The sequence below is a fragment of the Coturnix japonica genome, chromosome 1 (genome assembly GCF_054131305.1).
Source record: "Coturnix japonica strain WE chromosome 1, WE-NBRP24, whole genome shotgun sequence".
Lineage (NCBI taxonomy): Eukaryota > Metazoa > Chordata > Aves > Galliformes > Phasianidae > Coturnix > Coturnix japonica.
Window position 1 is genome coordinate 59,405,938 of NC_140663.1, and position 15,488 is coordinate 59,421,425.

A 15,488-nucleotide genomic window follows, 5' to 3' on the forward strand; every position below is an offset into this window, starting at 1 on the left:
CGGCTTCCAAAAGGGACAATGGTGGCAACCAAGGACTGCAAAACATGAGACATGCACCTTATTTTCTCCCGTCATGGGCATTTCGGAGAACAGGGCACAAGATTTGCAAGCATGTGGGCTTAGGGTTACAGTTAATTTTAGGGTTGCAGTTTGGGTTAAGGTTACAGTTTGGGTTAGGGTTAGAGATAGGCCGCACTGCTCACCTGGAAGGAGTCTCCATTCATCTTGCAGTGCTGTGCATCCATGGTGAAGAAGAGACAATGCTCACGCAGAAAGACTGCAGGTGAAGCCTTCCAATCTTACCACGGTGGCCAGAGCTCTGTGCAAAGGTATTTAAAGTGGAGCAAGCAAGGCAAAACCATTCCTTTCTTCAGCTCCCTCCCCTGGATGTTGTGCCAAAGGGGCGTTCTCACTCCACACCCCCCACCCACCCACCCACCCTGTCCTGTCATATGGACTAGCCAACCCCTCTGGGTCCCCATAAGAGCACTCCAGCATATTGTTTTTATCTTTGCCCACTGGGGATGAGCAACATGCTTTGAATTAGCAGCCCTCCTCCTCCTGATTCAGCCACTGCTTTCATTCCTGCACATCTCTGTTCTGTCTCTGTCTCAGCCTTCCTGTGGCTGTGCGCATTTGCTATCAGGTGGGCTGCCCATCAGGGATCACTCCACATGATTGGAGATCAGATGTTCTCCAGGAGCCTCTCACTGTGTGCCAGACACAGGGCATGGCACAGCAGCTGGGATGTTTGTGTTTTAACAGGGCCTTTTGGGCTGCATCCAAGTGGTCAGAGAGCAGGAGGCACAGTTCATTACACCAGGCAAAGAGATAAGAGAGGCCAAACATAAAAGAAGCATGAAACAGGAGTCAGCCATGTAAATATCACAGTGAAATACGTGTCTGGACATGGAAAAGTGAGGAACATAAAGGGGAAAAAAGAAAAAGGAGCATGGACTATGCAAAAGAATTGCAAAAGGTGTATGTGTCCTTGCATGAAATGTCAGCCATGGAGAGTCGCAAGGGTAAGAAGGATTTTGGAAAAGGTTTAGCACAAAGAGTTGATACAGACTTGGTTTGGAAAGAGTCACCAAAGGGAATCACAGAATCACAGGATTGGAAGGGGCCTTCAGAGATCACTGAGCTCAAGCTTCTCATAAAACATGTTCGCTACAGCAGGTAGATGTCCAAATGGGTCTTGAATATCTCCACAGAAGTCTGCCTCTCTGGGCAGCTTGTTCCAATGCTCTGTCACCCTCACAGGAAAGAAGTTTTTCCTTGTGTTTATATGGAGCTTCCTGTGTTCCAGGTTCTTCCCTTTGAGATAATGATGGAAAATTATAGAATGATACAAGATGACAGGTGGAATAAATAAACAAATCCAAACAACTGGTCAAGGTCTACTTTGTTATTTGGAAAGATGGAGTCCACACTAAGACAAGCTATGTTGAGGCAGGTAATCTTACTACATTTTTGGGATGAACACAGAAGAGAGAGCTCCAATTCTTTGTTCTATGGAACAGAAGAATCAACTCTTCATGATTGCTGTAGATGTGAGGGAGTCCCTACTGCATGCACTAGAGAGAATTCAGAATGGTGAATTTTTGCAAACACTTGATGTGAATTATTTGTAAATATGAAATCCAGTAACTATCAAATCTGATCAGCATCACAGTAGGAACCCACTTGCGGGAATCCTAGTCCAAGCCCATGTTCAGCACCATGACTGTAGTATCAGAAACTAGCCCACTGAAATCATAAAATCAAAGAATTTTTTGAGTTGGTAGGGACCCTTAAAGGCCATCTAGTTCAACTGCCCTGCAATGAACAGGGACACCCACAATTATAGCAGGGCGCTCAGAGCCTCTCCAGCCTGACTTTGAGTGTCTCTAGGGAGGGGGCATCCACCACCTCTTTGGGCAACCTATTCCAGTGCCTTGCTACCGTTATTATAGAACACTTTTTCCTTATATCCAGTCTACATTATTTGCTGTATGATGTGCATCTGCAGTAATTCATCACTTTGGGCATGAATATATCCATTTTTTGGAGGGTTTCTTTGGCTGTTTCTTTGGCTATATGCAGCCTACTCTGATACACACAACATGCTAAGCACTGCTAACACTGAGTTAGCAGTCTGGGACAAGGAGAGATGATCCAGTAGTGGAAAGGGAGGTTGGCCTTCCTAATTGCCAGCAGCATCAAACCTAATGTTTTTGAATTGTTCAGTCAATGAGTTCACTACAGGAGGCAGTATTCTGTGCCCTATGTTTGTACAACACCTGGCATAGCCTTATCCACAACAAAGACATTGGAGGTCACCTTGCATTAAGGTGGTGAGATTAGGATTGCAATAGCATTGATTATAGTATTCCCCATGTAAGACAGGGCAGTTTCCATCAATTCTAGTTTGCTCCTTGCTTTTCCCACAGGCCATGACTCTCAATGTGATACACTTTTCAACTAGATCTTAAAAAACTTAGATGTGTGTATCAGTTGTATTTAATCAGTGAGAACCTCCAGAAGTTGTCTGGTAGCACAAGGCACTGGGACTGCAGGAAGCAAAGTTTCTCACCAGAAGAATTCCCAAATTCTCTTGTTCTGGAGCAAAGGTGCACATTTGTGTGTGCATGCACGCTGATATTTGCTCCACAGATCAAGCCAATGTCATTGCAGCATGAACGCAAGATTGCATCAGTCCTGGTTACCTTGGACAGTTTCAGAATCCAAATTACCTGAGCTGCCTTTGAAGCCCTGGTTCAGTGTACCAAGCACAGGTCCTTTACCCCACAGTGAGACTGCTAGCCAGGATTTGCTATTTTATTGCCTCCGTCTAAACATCCCATACATCCCTTCAGAGTATCCCTGCTCCTGGCACAAACACACTACACACACATCTATTTCTGGCCATGGTGCTCAGACACAACTGAAAGGGCTCTTTGCACTGAAAGTTGGCTGCTTTCACTGGCCAGGACAAAGCAAGTTCAAAGGACCATAGACTTTGGCTGCTTTTCAAAGTGCTCTCTCCCTTCTCTGCCTTTATTCAGTGTTCAGAGAGCAATGACTCCCCTGAGCTGTGTGTTCCATGGTTAGGGCAGGGATGTCCTTTCCTGTGGGAGGATGCCTAGATCCCTGGTTCAGGTATCCTGCTCAATCTGAGGGAGCATCAAGAAGAAGGAGGCATTCCTAGAAGCTCTTAAATCCCAAAGGAAGATTCAATGTTGATTCATGTGACTAAGGCAGGGGGTGTCCTTTAGTGAGGGCCCCTCACTACAAGAAAATATTGAGGCCCTGGATTGTATCCAGAGAAAGGCAACAGAGATGTGAGGGGTCTGGAGCACAAGTCTGATAGGGAGCAGCTGAGGGAACTGGGATTGTTTAGTCTGAGAAGAGGAAGCTTGGGGGTTACCTTGTTGCTCTCTACAATGACATGAAAGGAGGTTGTGGTTAGGGAGGGTCACCCTTTTCTCCCAGGTAACAGTGATAGGACAAGAGATAATGGCCTTAAGTTGTGCCAGGTGTGTTCAGATAGAGTATTGGGAACAATATCCTCTCTGAAAGAGCAGTGCTGCACAGGCTTAGGCTGCCCAGGGAGATGGTGGAGTCACCATCCCTGGAGGTGATGCAGAACCATGGGGATGCGGGACTGAGGAACGTGGTCAGTGGGCATGGTGGGGATGGGCAGACAGCTGGACTTGATCTGAGAAATCTTTTTCCATTTTAATAATTCCATGATTCTATGATTTGTGGATGTTGTGCATGCATTTACCAAGGGTCTCACGGTGCTGTGGTTCTCCTTTAGACACCAGTCAGACCGAATTTCCTCCCACCCTATGATCACTAAACTTCCAGCCACATTTCACTCTCCTTGCAGAGCCAGGCTCTTCTCTCAGCCCTGCATCGGACGGCAACTCCATCCCATCCCTGCCGTGGATGGCCGCGAGGTGGCAATGTGTCCCCATGGCAGCGGCCTCCGAAGACAGGGACAAGAGTCTGCAGAAGCCCCGTATACTCGGGGAGGTTGCTGCCTCCGAAGCTGCAGCACTTACGGCCCGAACCCTCTCCTACCCTCCTACCACCTCAGAAGGGATCCTCCGGAAAACTTGCCCCAACCTCTTCCCTTCCCCCCCCCCTCCCCCTCCAAACCTTTTCTTTCCTCCATCCTCAATTTTGCTACCCAAAAAGCGGGGAGGCGGGAGCAACGCGGCTGATTTATCCCCGGCCGTGATGGACGCGGGACGCGTGGCCGCACAATGGGGCACCGGCGGCCGAAGGGCTGCGGGGCCGGAGCGGCAGCGTCCGGCGGGACCCGCGGGAGCTGCCGAGGGGGAACCGGGCGCGGGGTGGGATAGGGGTGGCTGTGGCCATTGCTGCTTTTTTCCTTTTCCTCCCTCCCTCCCTTCCTCCCTCCCTTCCTCCTTCTCTCTCTCCCTCCCTCCCTCCCTCCCTCCCTCCCTCCCTCCCTCCCTCCCTCCCTCCCTCCCTCCCTCCCTCCCTCCCTCCCTTCCTCCCTCCCTCCCTTCCTCCCTCCCTCCCTTCCTCCCTTCCTCCCTTCCTCCCTTCCTCCCTTCCTTCCTTCCTTCCTTCCTTCCTTCCTTCCTTCCTTCCTTCCTTCCTTCCTTCCTTCCTTCCTTCCTTCCTTCCTTCCTTCCTTCCTTCCTTCCTTCCTTCCTTCCTTCCTTCCTTCCTTCCTTCCTTCCTTCCTTCCTTCCTTCCTTCCTTCCTTCCTTCCTTCCTTCCTTCCTTCTTTTCATTTCTTTCTTTTCATTTCTTTCTTTTCATTTCTTTCTTCCTTTCCTTCTTCCTTTCCTTCTTCCTTTCCTTCTTCCTTTCCTTCTTCCTTTCCTTCTTCCTTTCCTTCTTCCTTTCCTTCTTCCTTTCCTTCTTCCTTTCCTTCTTCCTTTCCTTCTTCCTTTCCTTCTTCCTTTCCTTCTTCCTTTCCTTCTTCCTTTCCTTCTTCCTTTCCTTCTTCCTTTCCTTCTTCCTTTCCTTCTTCCTTTCCTTCTTCCTTTCCTTCTTCCTTTCCTTCTTCCTTTCCTTCTTCCTTTCCTTCTTCCTTTCCTTCTTCCTTTCCTTCTTCCTTTCCTTCTTCCTTTCCTTCTTCCTTTCCTTCTTCCTTTCCTTTCCTTTCCTTTCCTTTCCTTTCCTTTCCTTTCCTTTCCTTTCCTTTCCTTTCCTTTCCTTTCCTTTCCTTTCCTTTCCTTTCCTTTCCTTTCCTTTCCTTTCACCATCACACCCTCCCCCTCTCTTTTTTTTTTTTCTCAGCCCTATATGCAAACTGTCACTTCAGGTTAGCACAAGACCTGATGTAGCTCATTAGCATGAGCTGTATCTAATATGCTTAAAACCTCTAATTATTTATTATGCCCTAATTGGCAGCCTAAGAAATGTCTCCAAAGTGATGAGTGTTTGTCCCAAGACGCCTTTTGAGAGGAATTCGGTGCTGTCCTTGGTCAAATGTTGGATTTATTTCCTCATGTGGGGCACAGGCTTCATTCCTCACTGAGAGGGCACAACACAAGTAACTCTCCCAACTTTCTTGTGGGACAGACAGCAGTTATTCACCAACACAGTTTAATGTATACACACCGTTCTTTAAAGGGATGCTCAAGAAGGGACACATAAGTCCATTCAGTGCGCAAAAGTGAAGGCAGATGCTCCTTGCAGGTCACTTCTCCAAAGGAACACTCACCACCAAAAATCATTCTCCTTTCCACTGAAAGTAGGAAAGTTTCAGAAATTTTGTCCACGCAGAAACTGTTACAAAATAAGTTCACCTCCATGGGGTCCATCCACCTCTCCTCCCCCCACCTCCTAATTGCCTTTTTTTCCCCTTCCAAGTCTGTATTATACTTCTTCGGGTTGCGCCAACTATTTATTTATCTTTATTCTTTCCCTCTTTCTTTTCATTCATTATTCTCTCTCCCCCTCTTTTTTCCCCCTTGTGTGTGTGGCTCCTTGGGCTGATCCGTAGCTTGTTACCACCCACTGCACGCTCCCTCCTGCAGCCGAGGTGTTTCTATACAAACTTCAGCGTCCAGTTGTCATATTAATTATTACACTGAGTAATGACTGAAATAGTCAAAATAAGGAGAGACTCAAGAGAGCTTTTTCTTGCTGCTCAAAGATTCAGCAAAGAAGCCTTGCAACAAAGCACTAATTGGTCCCCAGAAATACTCTGACAAGGCATGGAAGATAGGTTTCATAAAGCCCAGCAATTGTGAAGGGGGAAAAGATCCTTGAATAGACCCCACGCTTCTTTTCTAAACTCTCTTGCTGAGCAAAAAATGGACTGCTTCTTGAATACTGGACTGATCTTGAATGCTATACCCAGCAGAGAAAAAAATGCAGCATTTATTGTAAGTTTTTTTCCAGCTATTCATGTGTTCTATGTGGAGAATAAGCTGGTTTTGTTTACCATGAAAGACCTTTTACTTTATTTTCACTCTTGGGGGGGGAGCTGGCAGAGGGGTGGGGGGGGGGTCGAGGGGAGGGAGAGAAACACATGTGCCCAAATCCAGACGAGCTGCCTACTGTAACAAAATGGAGTGTAACAAATCCTACAGAAGTCCCCAATGTATCGATTCTTTGAAGGTCTATATAGATTAACGACTTTCGTTCTGCTTTTCCAAGGCGGCATTTAATCATAACATAAATGGCCTTTAAAAGGGAGGGGGGGGGGGAGGGGGGAGAGGAAGCATGCAAAAGTTTAAATAATAACAACAACAACAATAACAACAACAACAACAATAATAAAGGACTTCAAAAGAGCTCATAAGAGTGACTGTAATTCAGGCACAGGAAAAGCTGCAATAAAACAATGGGAGTACCAGGTTTAGAAATAATCATAAGGGAAAAGAGAAAAGAGGAAAGAGGAAAGAGGAAAGAGGAAAGAGGAAAGAGGAAAGAGGAAAGAGGAAAGAGGAAAGGAGAAAAGACGAAAGGAGAAAGGAGAGGAGAGGAGAGGAGAGGAGAGGAGAGGAGAGGAGAGGAGAGGAGAGGAGAGGAGAGGAGAGGAGAGGAGAGGAGAGGAGAGGAGAGGAGAGGAGAGGAGAGGAGAGGAGAGGAGAGGAGAGGAGAGGAGAGGAGAGGAGAGGAGAGGAGAGGAGAAAAAAGAAAAGGAAAAGAAAAGAAAAGGAAAAGAAAAGGAAAAGAAAAGAAAAAAGAAAAAAGAAAAAAGAAAAAAGAAAAAAGAAAAAAAAAAAAAAAAAAAGGCGACAGCTATTTATCATTATGTTAGAATTAGGAATTTCAAAGTGCAGGTGCAGGACCATGCACACAAGTGGGTGGAGGTCGGGGCCTTGCAGCAATATTTGTTATCTGAGTATCTGACAGCCTTGGACCCTCTGCTCTGTGAAGCAAGCATAGTGGGGAGATGCTGGGTTTGGCATTACTGCAACAATGTGAAGGGTGGACTTGTTCTGCTGCAGTGGGGATGGCACAGGGAGGGAAATGCTCTGCTTCCATCACTGCCTGGGAACAGGGAAGAGCCAGGCGAGGACACACAAAGTGTTGATGCACAGTTACATGTGGTGACCTCAGGGACTGGCATCTTTTGCCTCCCTAAGAGCTCTCATTCAGAGCCTCCTGAGACTGAAGAACTTCGGACCCAGGAACTCTGGTCCCATTTTTCCTCCTGGGTAAAAGAACAGGAACCTCCATGCTGTTGTTTCCACTTCAGTTCTTGCAGTGGGCAACATCAGAAGAATTATTCTAAGCACGTTTACAGCTTATAAGGCTGCAATTCCTTTGGTGATTAATTTCCTGATCTGTGTTGCCCCATCCCAGAATACTGGGGATGAATGGCAGCCCTGATGCCTTCCCATTCTCTCACTCCTATGACATCAGATGATGTACTGCATCCGGTGCTACTGATGCTGCTTCCAGTGCAGTGATGTCAGACAGGGGATGTCCCTGAGCTAATCATAGTATAATAGAACATTTTGGGTTGGAAGGGATCTTAAAGCCCACCCATTTCTGACCTCCTGCTGTGGACAGGGCTGCCACCCAGAAGCTCAGGCTGCCCAGGGTTCCATCCAACCTGGCCTTGAGCACCCACAGCTTCTCTGAGTAAATCATCCAGAAGGCGTTGAATGGAATGCAAGCTTAATATGCAGAGACTAAAAATGAGTGCTGTGTCCTGTCTATATGTTGTGGTCCCATGAGAGATCAATTAATTTTCTATGCTTGATGGGACAGTAAGCTAAAAATGAGAACGAAACTCAGTGATAAGTGAAGAGGACCTTGAAATAAAATATTTGCCGGAGGATAGAACTCACAGATACACTTCATCGTTTCCATCATACAAATGCATAAAGAAGTGCCACAATAATTCGCTCAGAGACCACCCAGTGGGTGCACAGTACCATTCTGCCATTTCACATTGCTGCTGACACCCAAGTGCCCAGCAAGGATCAGGGCTGACTCTGCAGCTCTAGAGCCTACAGGGCTGCTTCTTCCCTTCATTTCCACTGATACCTGAGCAGATTGGGCTGTTCAGGTCACCTTCCACCATGCCTTCAGGCTGCTATGAGTAGTGGGCACGGCAGCCACTTGCTAGGGACTTCCTAGGGAGGCAATCCCACCCATGATAATGCTACCTGCCAACAGCCCTGCTGTTTTGAGCAATAGGTAGCACTCATTTCTGAGTTTTCAGAGTGGAGAAGTACACAAAAAGGTGAGGAGCAAGGTTCAAAACTGTGTGACAGTCTTGCATGGATACACAGATTTGTGCAAGGTAGGAGGGCAGGAAAAGAAGGATGTGCCAGGGGGGCTCACTGCTGCTGCCCAGTGCTGAGCCTGGCCATGTCCATGTAGCCATGGCCATATGGCTGTGTCCCTCCAGCTGTGTCACCCAGGATGCCCATGCTCCAATGATGCCACCACCTGCTTGGGGAGACAGCAACGTGTAGGAAGCATGGAGCAGGCAGGGAAATAATGGGAAGTAATGGGAAATAATGGGAAATGGGACTTAGCAGTCATGGGTACACTGACTTGCTCAGTCCCATTGAGCACCCCGAGCCTTTACGGTGCCCCACAAAACACACTCACTCTCCTCGTGCTGCTCCCGTCCTGTGGCACTCGGCGCCCGAAAGACCCCAGCACTTGGAGTGACAACTCGGACCGAGCATCCCCGAGCTACACGTGCCACAAGTCACAGCCACCCCCACCTCATTCAGCACCGCGCCCCCGAGCACCCCCACGTCCCCCATCCCTGCGCTGCCCACGGGCTCCACGACCCGCCCCGTCGGTTCGCTCTCTCCTCCTCCTCCTCCTTCGCCGCCGCCCGGCCCGGCGCCCCAGCGCGGGTGTTTGCTCAGGGCCGGGAGCGCGGCACGCGCCGGGCGCACGCACTTGCAACAACAAACCCAGGAGGGGCGGGGGCGGGGGGAGCGGACCCCGGGGGGGCGGGGGGAGGCGGGGCCGCGCGGCGGGCAGCGCGCGTGCGGCGGGGGCGGTGTGATGGGGGGGGGGGGGGGGTCTGTAAGGGGGTGTGGATGTGTGTGTGTGTGTGTGTGTGTTGGGGGGACGTGTCGTGTTCCCCTCCCTATCCCCACCGCCCCCCTCTCTTCCCCAAAGTGCTGAAGGGCGGCGGCGCCCCGCGGCCGCGGAGCCGGGGAGCGTGGAAGGCGCAAGGTGCAGAGCGTGCTTGTGTGCGGGGGGGTGGGCGGGGGGCAGCGCGGGCGTGTGTGTGCCGGAGAGAGGAGAGGGGAGAGAGGAGGGGGGGGGCGAGCCCCGTCCGCCCCTTATAAGAGACACAATCCCCGGCCGCCGTTTTGCAAAAGGGGCTTTGCAAAGCAGCCCGCGCACACGCGAGCGCCACGAGCCTCCCCGCCGCCGCCGCTCGGAGGGCGAAAGGAGGGGGGGGCCCGAGCCGCTCCGCTACCGCCCGCCCGCCTGCCGCCCTCCGCGGCCGCTCTCCCCTCTCCGTCTTCCGCGCGTGACGAGCGGGCGCCGCCGCTCCTTTCTCTCCCCTTTCTCTTTCCACCTCCGGCGGGGGGCAACGGGGAGCGCCCCCGCCTCGCACGACGCCCCCGAGCCCATGGCCAGCGGCAGCCCCGCCGGGATGGCCAGCGGGCAGCCGCCCTTCCTGCAGCCCGCCTGCTTCTTCGCCGCTGCCGTGGCCGCCGCCGCCGCCGCCGCTCCGCCGGGGCCGCCCCCGGGGGCGCCGCCGCCGCCGCTCCCGCAGCTGAGCCCGGCGGGCGGGCGGCCGTCTCCCGGAGGGAAGCCGTCCGCGGCGCGGGCCGCCAAGCGGCAGCGCTCGGCCTCGCCGGAGCTGATGCGTTGCAAGAGGCGGCTCAACTTCAGCGGCTTCGGCTACAGCCTCCCGCAGCAGCAGCCCGCCGCCGTAGCGCGGCGCAACGAGCGGGAGCGCAACCGCGTCAAGCTGGTGAACTTGGGCTTCGCCACGCTCCGCGAGCACGTTCCCAACGGCGCGGCCAACAAGAAGATGAGCAAAGTGGAGACGCTGCGCTCCGCCGTCGAGTACATCCGAGCCCTGCAGCAGCTGCTCGACGAGCACGACGCCGTCAGCGCCGCTTTCCAGGCCGGCGTGCTGTCGCCCACCATCTCGCCCGGTTACTCCCACGACATGAACTCCATGGCGGGTTCCCCCGTCTCCTCCTACTCCTCCGACGAGGGCTCCTACGACCCGCTCAGCCCCGAGGAGCAGGAGCTGCTCGACTTCACCAGCTGGTTCTGAGCCGACCCCGGCAGGTGGGTGTGCGAGGGCGGCCGGGGAGGGGGTTCCGGCGCTCCCCGACGGCTCTCTTTCCCCGTCGGTTCTCTCCCCTGCGCGGCTCTGACCTCCTCTCTTTTTTTGTCGTTTCAGGACGCTCGCGAAAGGGGAGATAAGCGGCTCTCCCGCAGCCACGCTCGCAGAGCACCCCGCCGCCGGCCCACCACCAACTGTTGCGTTTTCCTCTCCCCCGCCGTCGGAGGGCGGTGCGGGCACGGCTCTCGGCGGGCGGCTGCGTCCCCGCGGGGCGGGCGGGGCGGCCGCCCTCAGCCCGGAGGCCCGAACCCCGTTCTGTGCCCTGCGGTGGCCCCAAGGAGCCCTTTCCCTGCTGCCAGTCCCGCTCCGCGCTCTCTGGACCACGTTTCCCGGTGTTTGTGGAGATGTCGAGATGAAGCTATGCTGTACTCAAAGAACCCCCACCCCACCCCAACTCCCAACCTGTTCCAGAGTCGCCCTTCCTCCGACCTTTTTGGTTGTTGTTTTTTTTTCCATCATAGAATGCTTCCAATTATTATTTTCTTTTTTAATTATTATTTTGGTGAATTTTTTTATTATAAGAAAATCTATTTGTATCCTCCCTGACCAGTTTGGGGATATATTAAGCTATTTTTGTACATAAGAGAGAGAGAGATTTATAGAGGTTTTGTACAAATGGTTTAAAATGTGTATATCTTGATACGTTTTTTAATACACGATGCTTTTACCTCTCGGTGTGTAGACGTGCGGTCAGCGTTACTTTCCCGCTGCCATCTCGGTCCGTGCTTTTGTCGAGGCCTTGGACTCCCTCCAGCTGTACTTTAGCACCGACGTGTCTTACTTTATAGAAACTTCGTTCATGTATTAATAACGTTATTAAACTGTGTTCCGAGGGAACGACGTTTATGCAGCTATTGTCCAAACGCAGAAGAGCGGCCGTCTGTTTTTGTATGCTCCCCTTTGGGGGCAAAAAAACAAACAAACCCACAAGTATAATACTACAAATAAGGGAACAACCGGCCCCGCTGGCACTGCCTTTTTCGTATTGCTCTATGACAAGCTCACCAGGCCCTGTATAACCCTGTTTTATACAAACTAGTTTCGTAATAAAACTTTTTTTAATTGAAACGCTCGGCTGCCTCCTGCACGTACTTCTGTTTTGCCACTGACAACAGCGAATGTAAGGATGAAATGTTGAAGGATCCTGTGGTGGAGCTGGGATGCCTGTGAAGTGTTTGTATCTGATGGATGTACCGTGTATGTCTTTATATAAATATTCAAAGATGGAGCGGTATCACCATTGCTTTCTTACCGTTCTATGTAATCCCATTCCAAAAGGTGATGGGATGCTGTGTCACCCTCTGTGTGTCCCCCAAGGGATGGAGCCCCAAAACTGGGCACTGCACCCCATCCCTGTGCTGGTCTGGCTGCATACATAGAGCAGGAGGGGGGAGGGGGTTAGAGGAAGGTGGGGTGCGAGGGGAGAAAATAAATAAATACTGTCGTAGGAATGGGTGGCAGCTCTGAGACACTGGGCTTTCTACACTTGTTATTCTGCCCAAACAGCGTGATCTGTGTGTAAAAGTACCCAATTACCAAGATTCAAAAAGAAATTGGACCCCCCCTCCCTTTCCCCTTTTTCTTTTTTTTCCCCTCTTTTTTTGGCTGGCCCGCTTGTTGTCAGTGAGCATGGACGTGACCAGAATCCGCCTCCTGCTCCGCGCCCGGCTCCGGCAGCATTGCACATTCAGTTGGCGTGCACCAAGCCGAGCGGAAAGCAAAGTGCAAAATGCATCTTCCAAAAAGGGAGGGGGGGGGGGGGGGGGGGAACCAACACACCAAAACAACAAAGAGCGGGGAGAGCTGCGGTGTTTGTGTGTGTGTGTCTGTATGTATGTTACGCTGTGTTACCCGCCCAGCGTCACTGTGCAGGGATGTATTGCTTTAAAAACAAGAGCGAAAAACTTCAGTGGTGCACACGAAGGTTCTGCGGTGGGGTGTGTATTTGTGCACTCGCATGTGTAGATGTGCAGATACACGTGGACACGTGGACATCTCAATGACAGAGCCATTACGGCTGGAAAAGAGCTCTTAAGATCATCCAGTCCAACCGTTCACCTACCACCACTATTCCCCTCTAAAATAATATCCATCAGTATCATGTCTACCCTTTCCATAAACACCTCCAGGGATGGTGTCTCCACTGATTCTCTGTGCAGCCTGCTCTGATGTCCAGTGTATTGTGACCTCTCCACACTGCCTTCCAAGTGCACTCCCTGCAGCCGCATGCCCTGAAGTGACCAATAACGTTTCCCTGGGGGGAGCCTGGGGTCACCCTGGTTGCTCCAATGAAGCACTCCCTGTTTAGGAGCTGATGTTTAGTTATGAAAATAATAACCGCTATACGCCTCCATCCTTTGCGGCATCTCCCTTTTTATTTACCCACTTTTGCCGGCGCGCAGATAAGGTATGCAAAGAAAGCAGAGCGGGTAATTTATAGCTATGAATATAACATTAGGATAATGTTTCATTCTGTTACAAAGGCGAAATTTCTCTTCCTTGTGTAGACAGGTGTTCTTTTTTGCTCACTTCTGAATAGTAAATATCCAGACTCATTAAACTAAAGGCAAAGTTACGCCGTTGTTCACTACAATGCGTAAGGCCGGCTCTGAAATTCCCCACCTCCTCCCCTCGGTCCCCCTCCCGAAAGAAAGAAAGAAAGAAAACACACACACACAATTTTACTGAAGATAGGGAAAGGGCAAAGCAGGATTGGGGTAAATCTCATTACATCTGCTCTAATCGCTTAGCAACACAAAGCCCTTTTCTTGTATTAGTGCGGAGCGCCTTTCAGCGCTGCCTGACAGACAGTATTCACTTAGCATCGGCAAACTCCATAAATCAGGGACTTCTTTGGGAGCAGGAGAAGTTGTGGAGCTGCTCGGGGCCGGGAGGATGAGGGGGGGAACTGCAAAGCGAGGAGGGGGCTGCAGATGGAGGTCGCTGGGCCGCGTGTTATTCATTGATTAACCTCTGGATGTATTTATCGTCACGGTGGAAAAACGGCCCGTTAACAAACGCTTCCCCCCCTCCCCAAATCGGGTCGCTCCCCCTCACTCAGTCCCGCTCCCCAGACATCCAGGTAGGAGTTGGGGAGAGATCCTTTCCCCCCTACCCCCCGGCTCTGCATCCCGGAGAGCCCCCATTGCCAGAGCATTGCGAGCCTTTTTCAAAACTTTGTTTTCTTTTTTTTTTCGGTTTTTTTTTTTTTTTTTTCCTCTCATTTTCTACCCCCCCCCCCCCCCCCGTCACACACACACCTCCCCTTCATTCCCTCCCCGCCTTGCAGCTCCTGCCTTTTGAATGCTCTCCCCTGGGGGGGCCGCCGGGGCGGGCAGGCAGCGGGCAGCGCTGCCCCCGCGCGTGTCACGCCGCAGCCTTTCTCCCGGCGGGGGGGTATGGGGGGGCCCGACAGGCTCGGGGGCGGCGTGCGCCCGCCGCAGGTGCCGCCCGCTCCCGCCCCGCACCGCCACGCATCCCCGCGTTCCCCCGTCCCGGGGCACACGAGGAGAGCGGGCAGCTGCCCGGCAGCATCGCTCCGGCCGGGGGCGGCTCCTCCACTCGGGGCACGCAGGGATAAGGTCTTGCCCCCCCCCCCCCCCCGTCCCTCCCGTCCCCCATCGCCCTCCCTCAACCCCCCCGGTCAGTCCCAGCGAGCTGCAACTTCTTGCTCCCGAGCGGGCTCGCTTTTGGCGTGTCAGCCCGCACAATGCGGGGCTAATTCCTGCTGCAAAAGGCAAGTGGTGAGGAATCAATCGCGGGCTTTATGCGATCAAAAGGGATGATGGGGTTGGGATTTTTTTTTTTTCCTTTTTCCTTTAATTTCAGTTTGCCCACCCCAGCCCAATTTTTTTTTTCCTGCTCCTTACCCCCATCCTATTAATAATCCCATGCGGGCGATTGCAGACCGAGTTAAATCTATCATTTGTATGCGCCTGAAGATTAATTTCCCCATGTACCAACTCAACGGCATAGTTATCTCTTGAACAGGGAAAACAGTTTGGCTCCATTGTCGGGTTGCCAAGACCGCCTTTTGAGAAAGGGAGCCCGGCTCGCCTCTGATCAAACTCAAAGGTTAGTTAAAAGACAAAAACAGCTGAAAATCTTCATGAATAATGCTGTTTCCCCGGCCCAGTGTAGTGCAAGCGCACATTTCAATGCCAGAGCATTTTGTTATGCTGCTCGCCTAAGTCAGAATTTCACAGAAAAGGCAGAGAAGAAAAGCTCCAACAATTAGAGGGGGCCTGTCAGAAAACATTAACGCCTTCCTCGCCCAGCCTGTCAAGCGTGCTGGAAATAAAAAAGTGGCATAGCGAATCGCACCTCCACCCTCCGGAGCTGCGGGAGGGAGAGGGAGGGAGGGGGGCAACTGCAGAGAGACAAGCGGACAGGCCGGGCTGCCAAAACAGCTCTGCAGTTCATCCCGAGGCTGGAAAAAGAAGGGAAAAGAACCTGCAGCTGGATGCTGTCTTTGCATGTTTCTCCCTCTGTCTCAGGCACAAAAATGACATTTTCTCCCAGGACCGTAATGCGTGTTCACACCATCTCTGGGTGCCTTCAGCCTTTCCCTGCACTCTCCTGCAATGCTCCATTGAGGTGTTTGGTGAAACAGCCGTACAGCACAACTCCTACACCTTCTGCATTCAGCTCCCTCCAAAGTCTTGCACCCAAGTTTCTATGCCATGTGGGTGCCCAGTAGCAATAGCTTTCAATA

At 51.7% G+C, this 15,488-nt stretch overlaps 2 protein-coding genes across 2 annotated transcripts in view; one reads left to right on the forward strand and one right to left on the reverse strand.

Moving 5' to 3' along the window:
- PAH (phenylalanine hydroxylase) overlaps nt 1–306 on the reverse strand; it is a 39,186-nt gene extending 38,880 nt beyond the window's left edge. Inside the window, exon 1 of the mRNA XM_015867612.3 lies at nt 204–306. Within this exon, the coding sequence (XP_015723098.1) occupies nt 204–245 (42 nt within the window). The 5' untranslated portion in view covers nt 246–306. The remainder of the gene's footprint in view (nt 1–203) is intronic.
- Nucleotides 307–9,706: 9,400 nt separating this feature from the next.
- On the forward strand, nt 9,707–11,842 carry ASCL1 (achaete-scute family bHLH transcription factor 1). The gene is made up of 2 exons (XM_015864667.3): nt 9,707–10,716; nt 10,832–11,842. Exon 1 carries the CDS (start codon nt 10,043–10,045, stop codon nt 10,700–10,702), a length of 660 nt encoding a protein of 219 aa, XP_015720153.2. The 5' UTR covers nt 9,707–10,042; the 3' UTR covers nt 10,703–10,716; nt 10,832–11,842.
- Nucleotides 11,843–15,488: the final 3,646 nt, after the last annotated feature.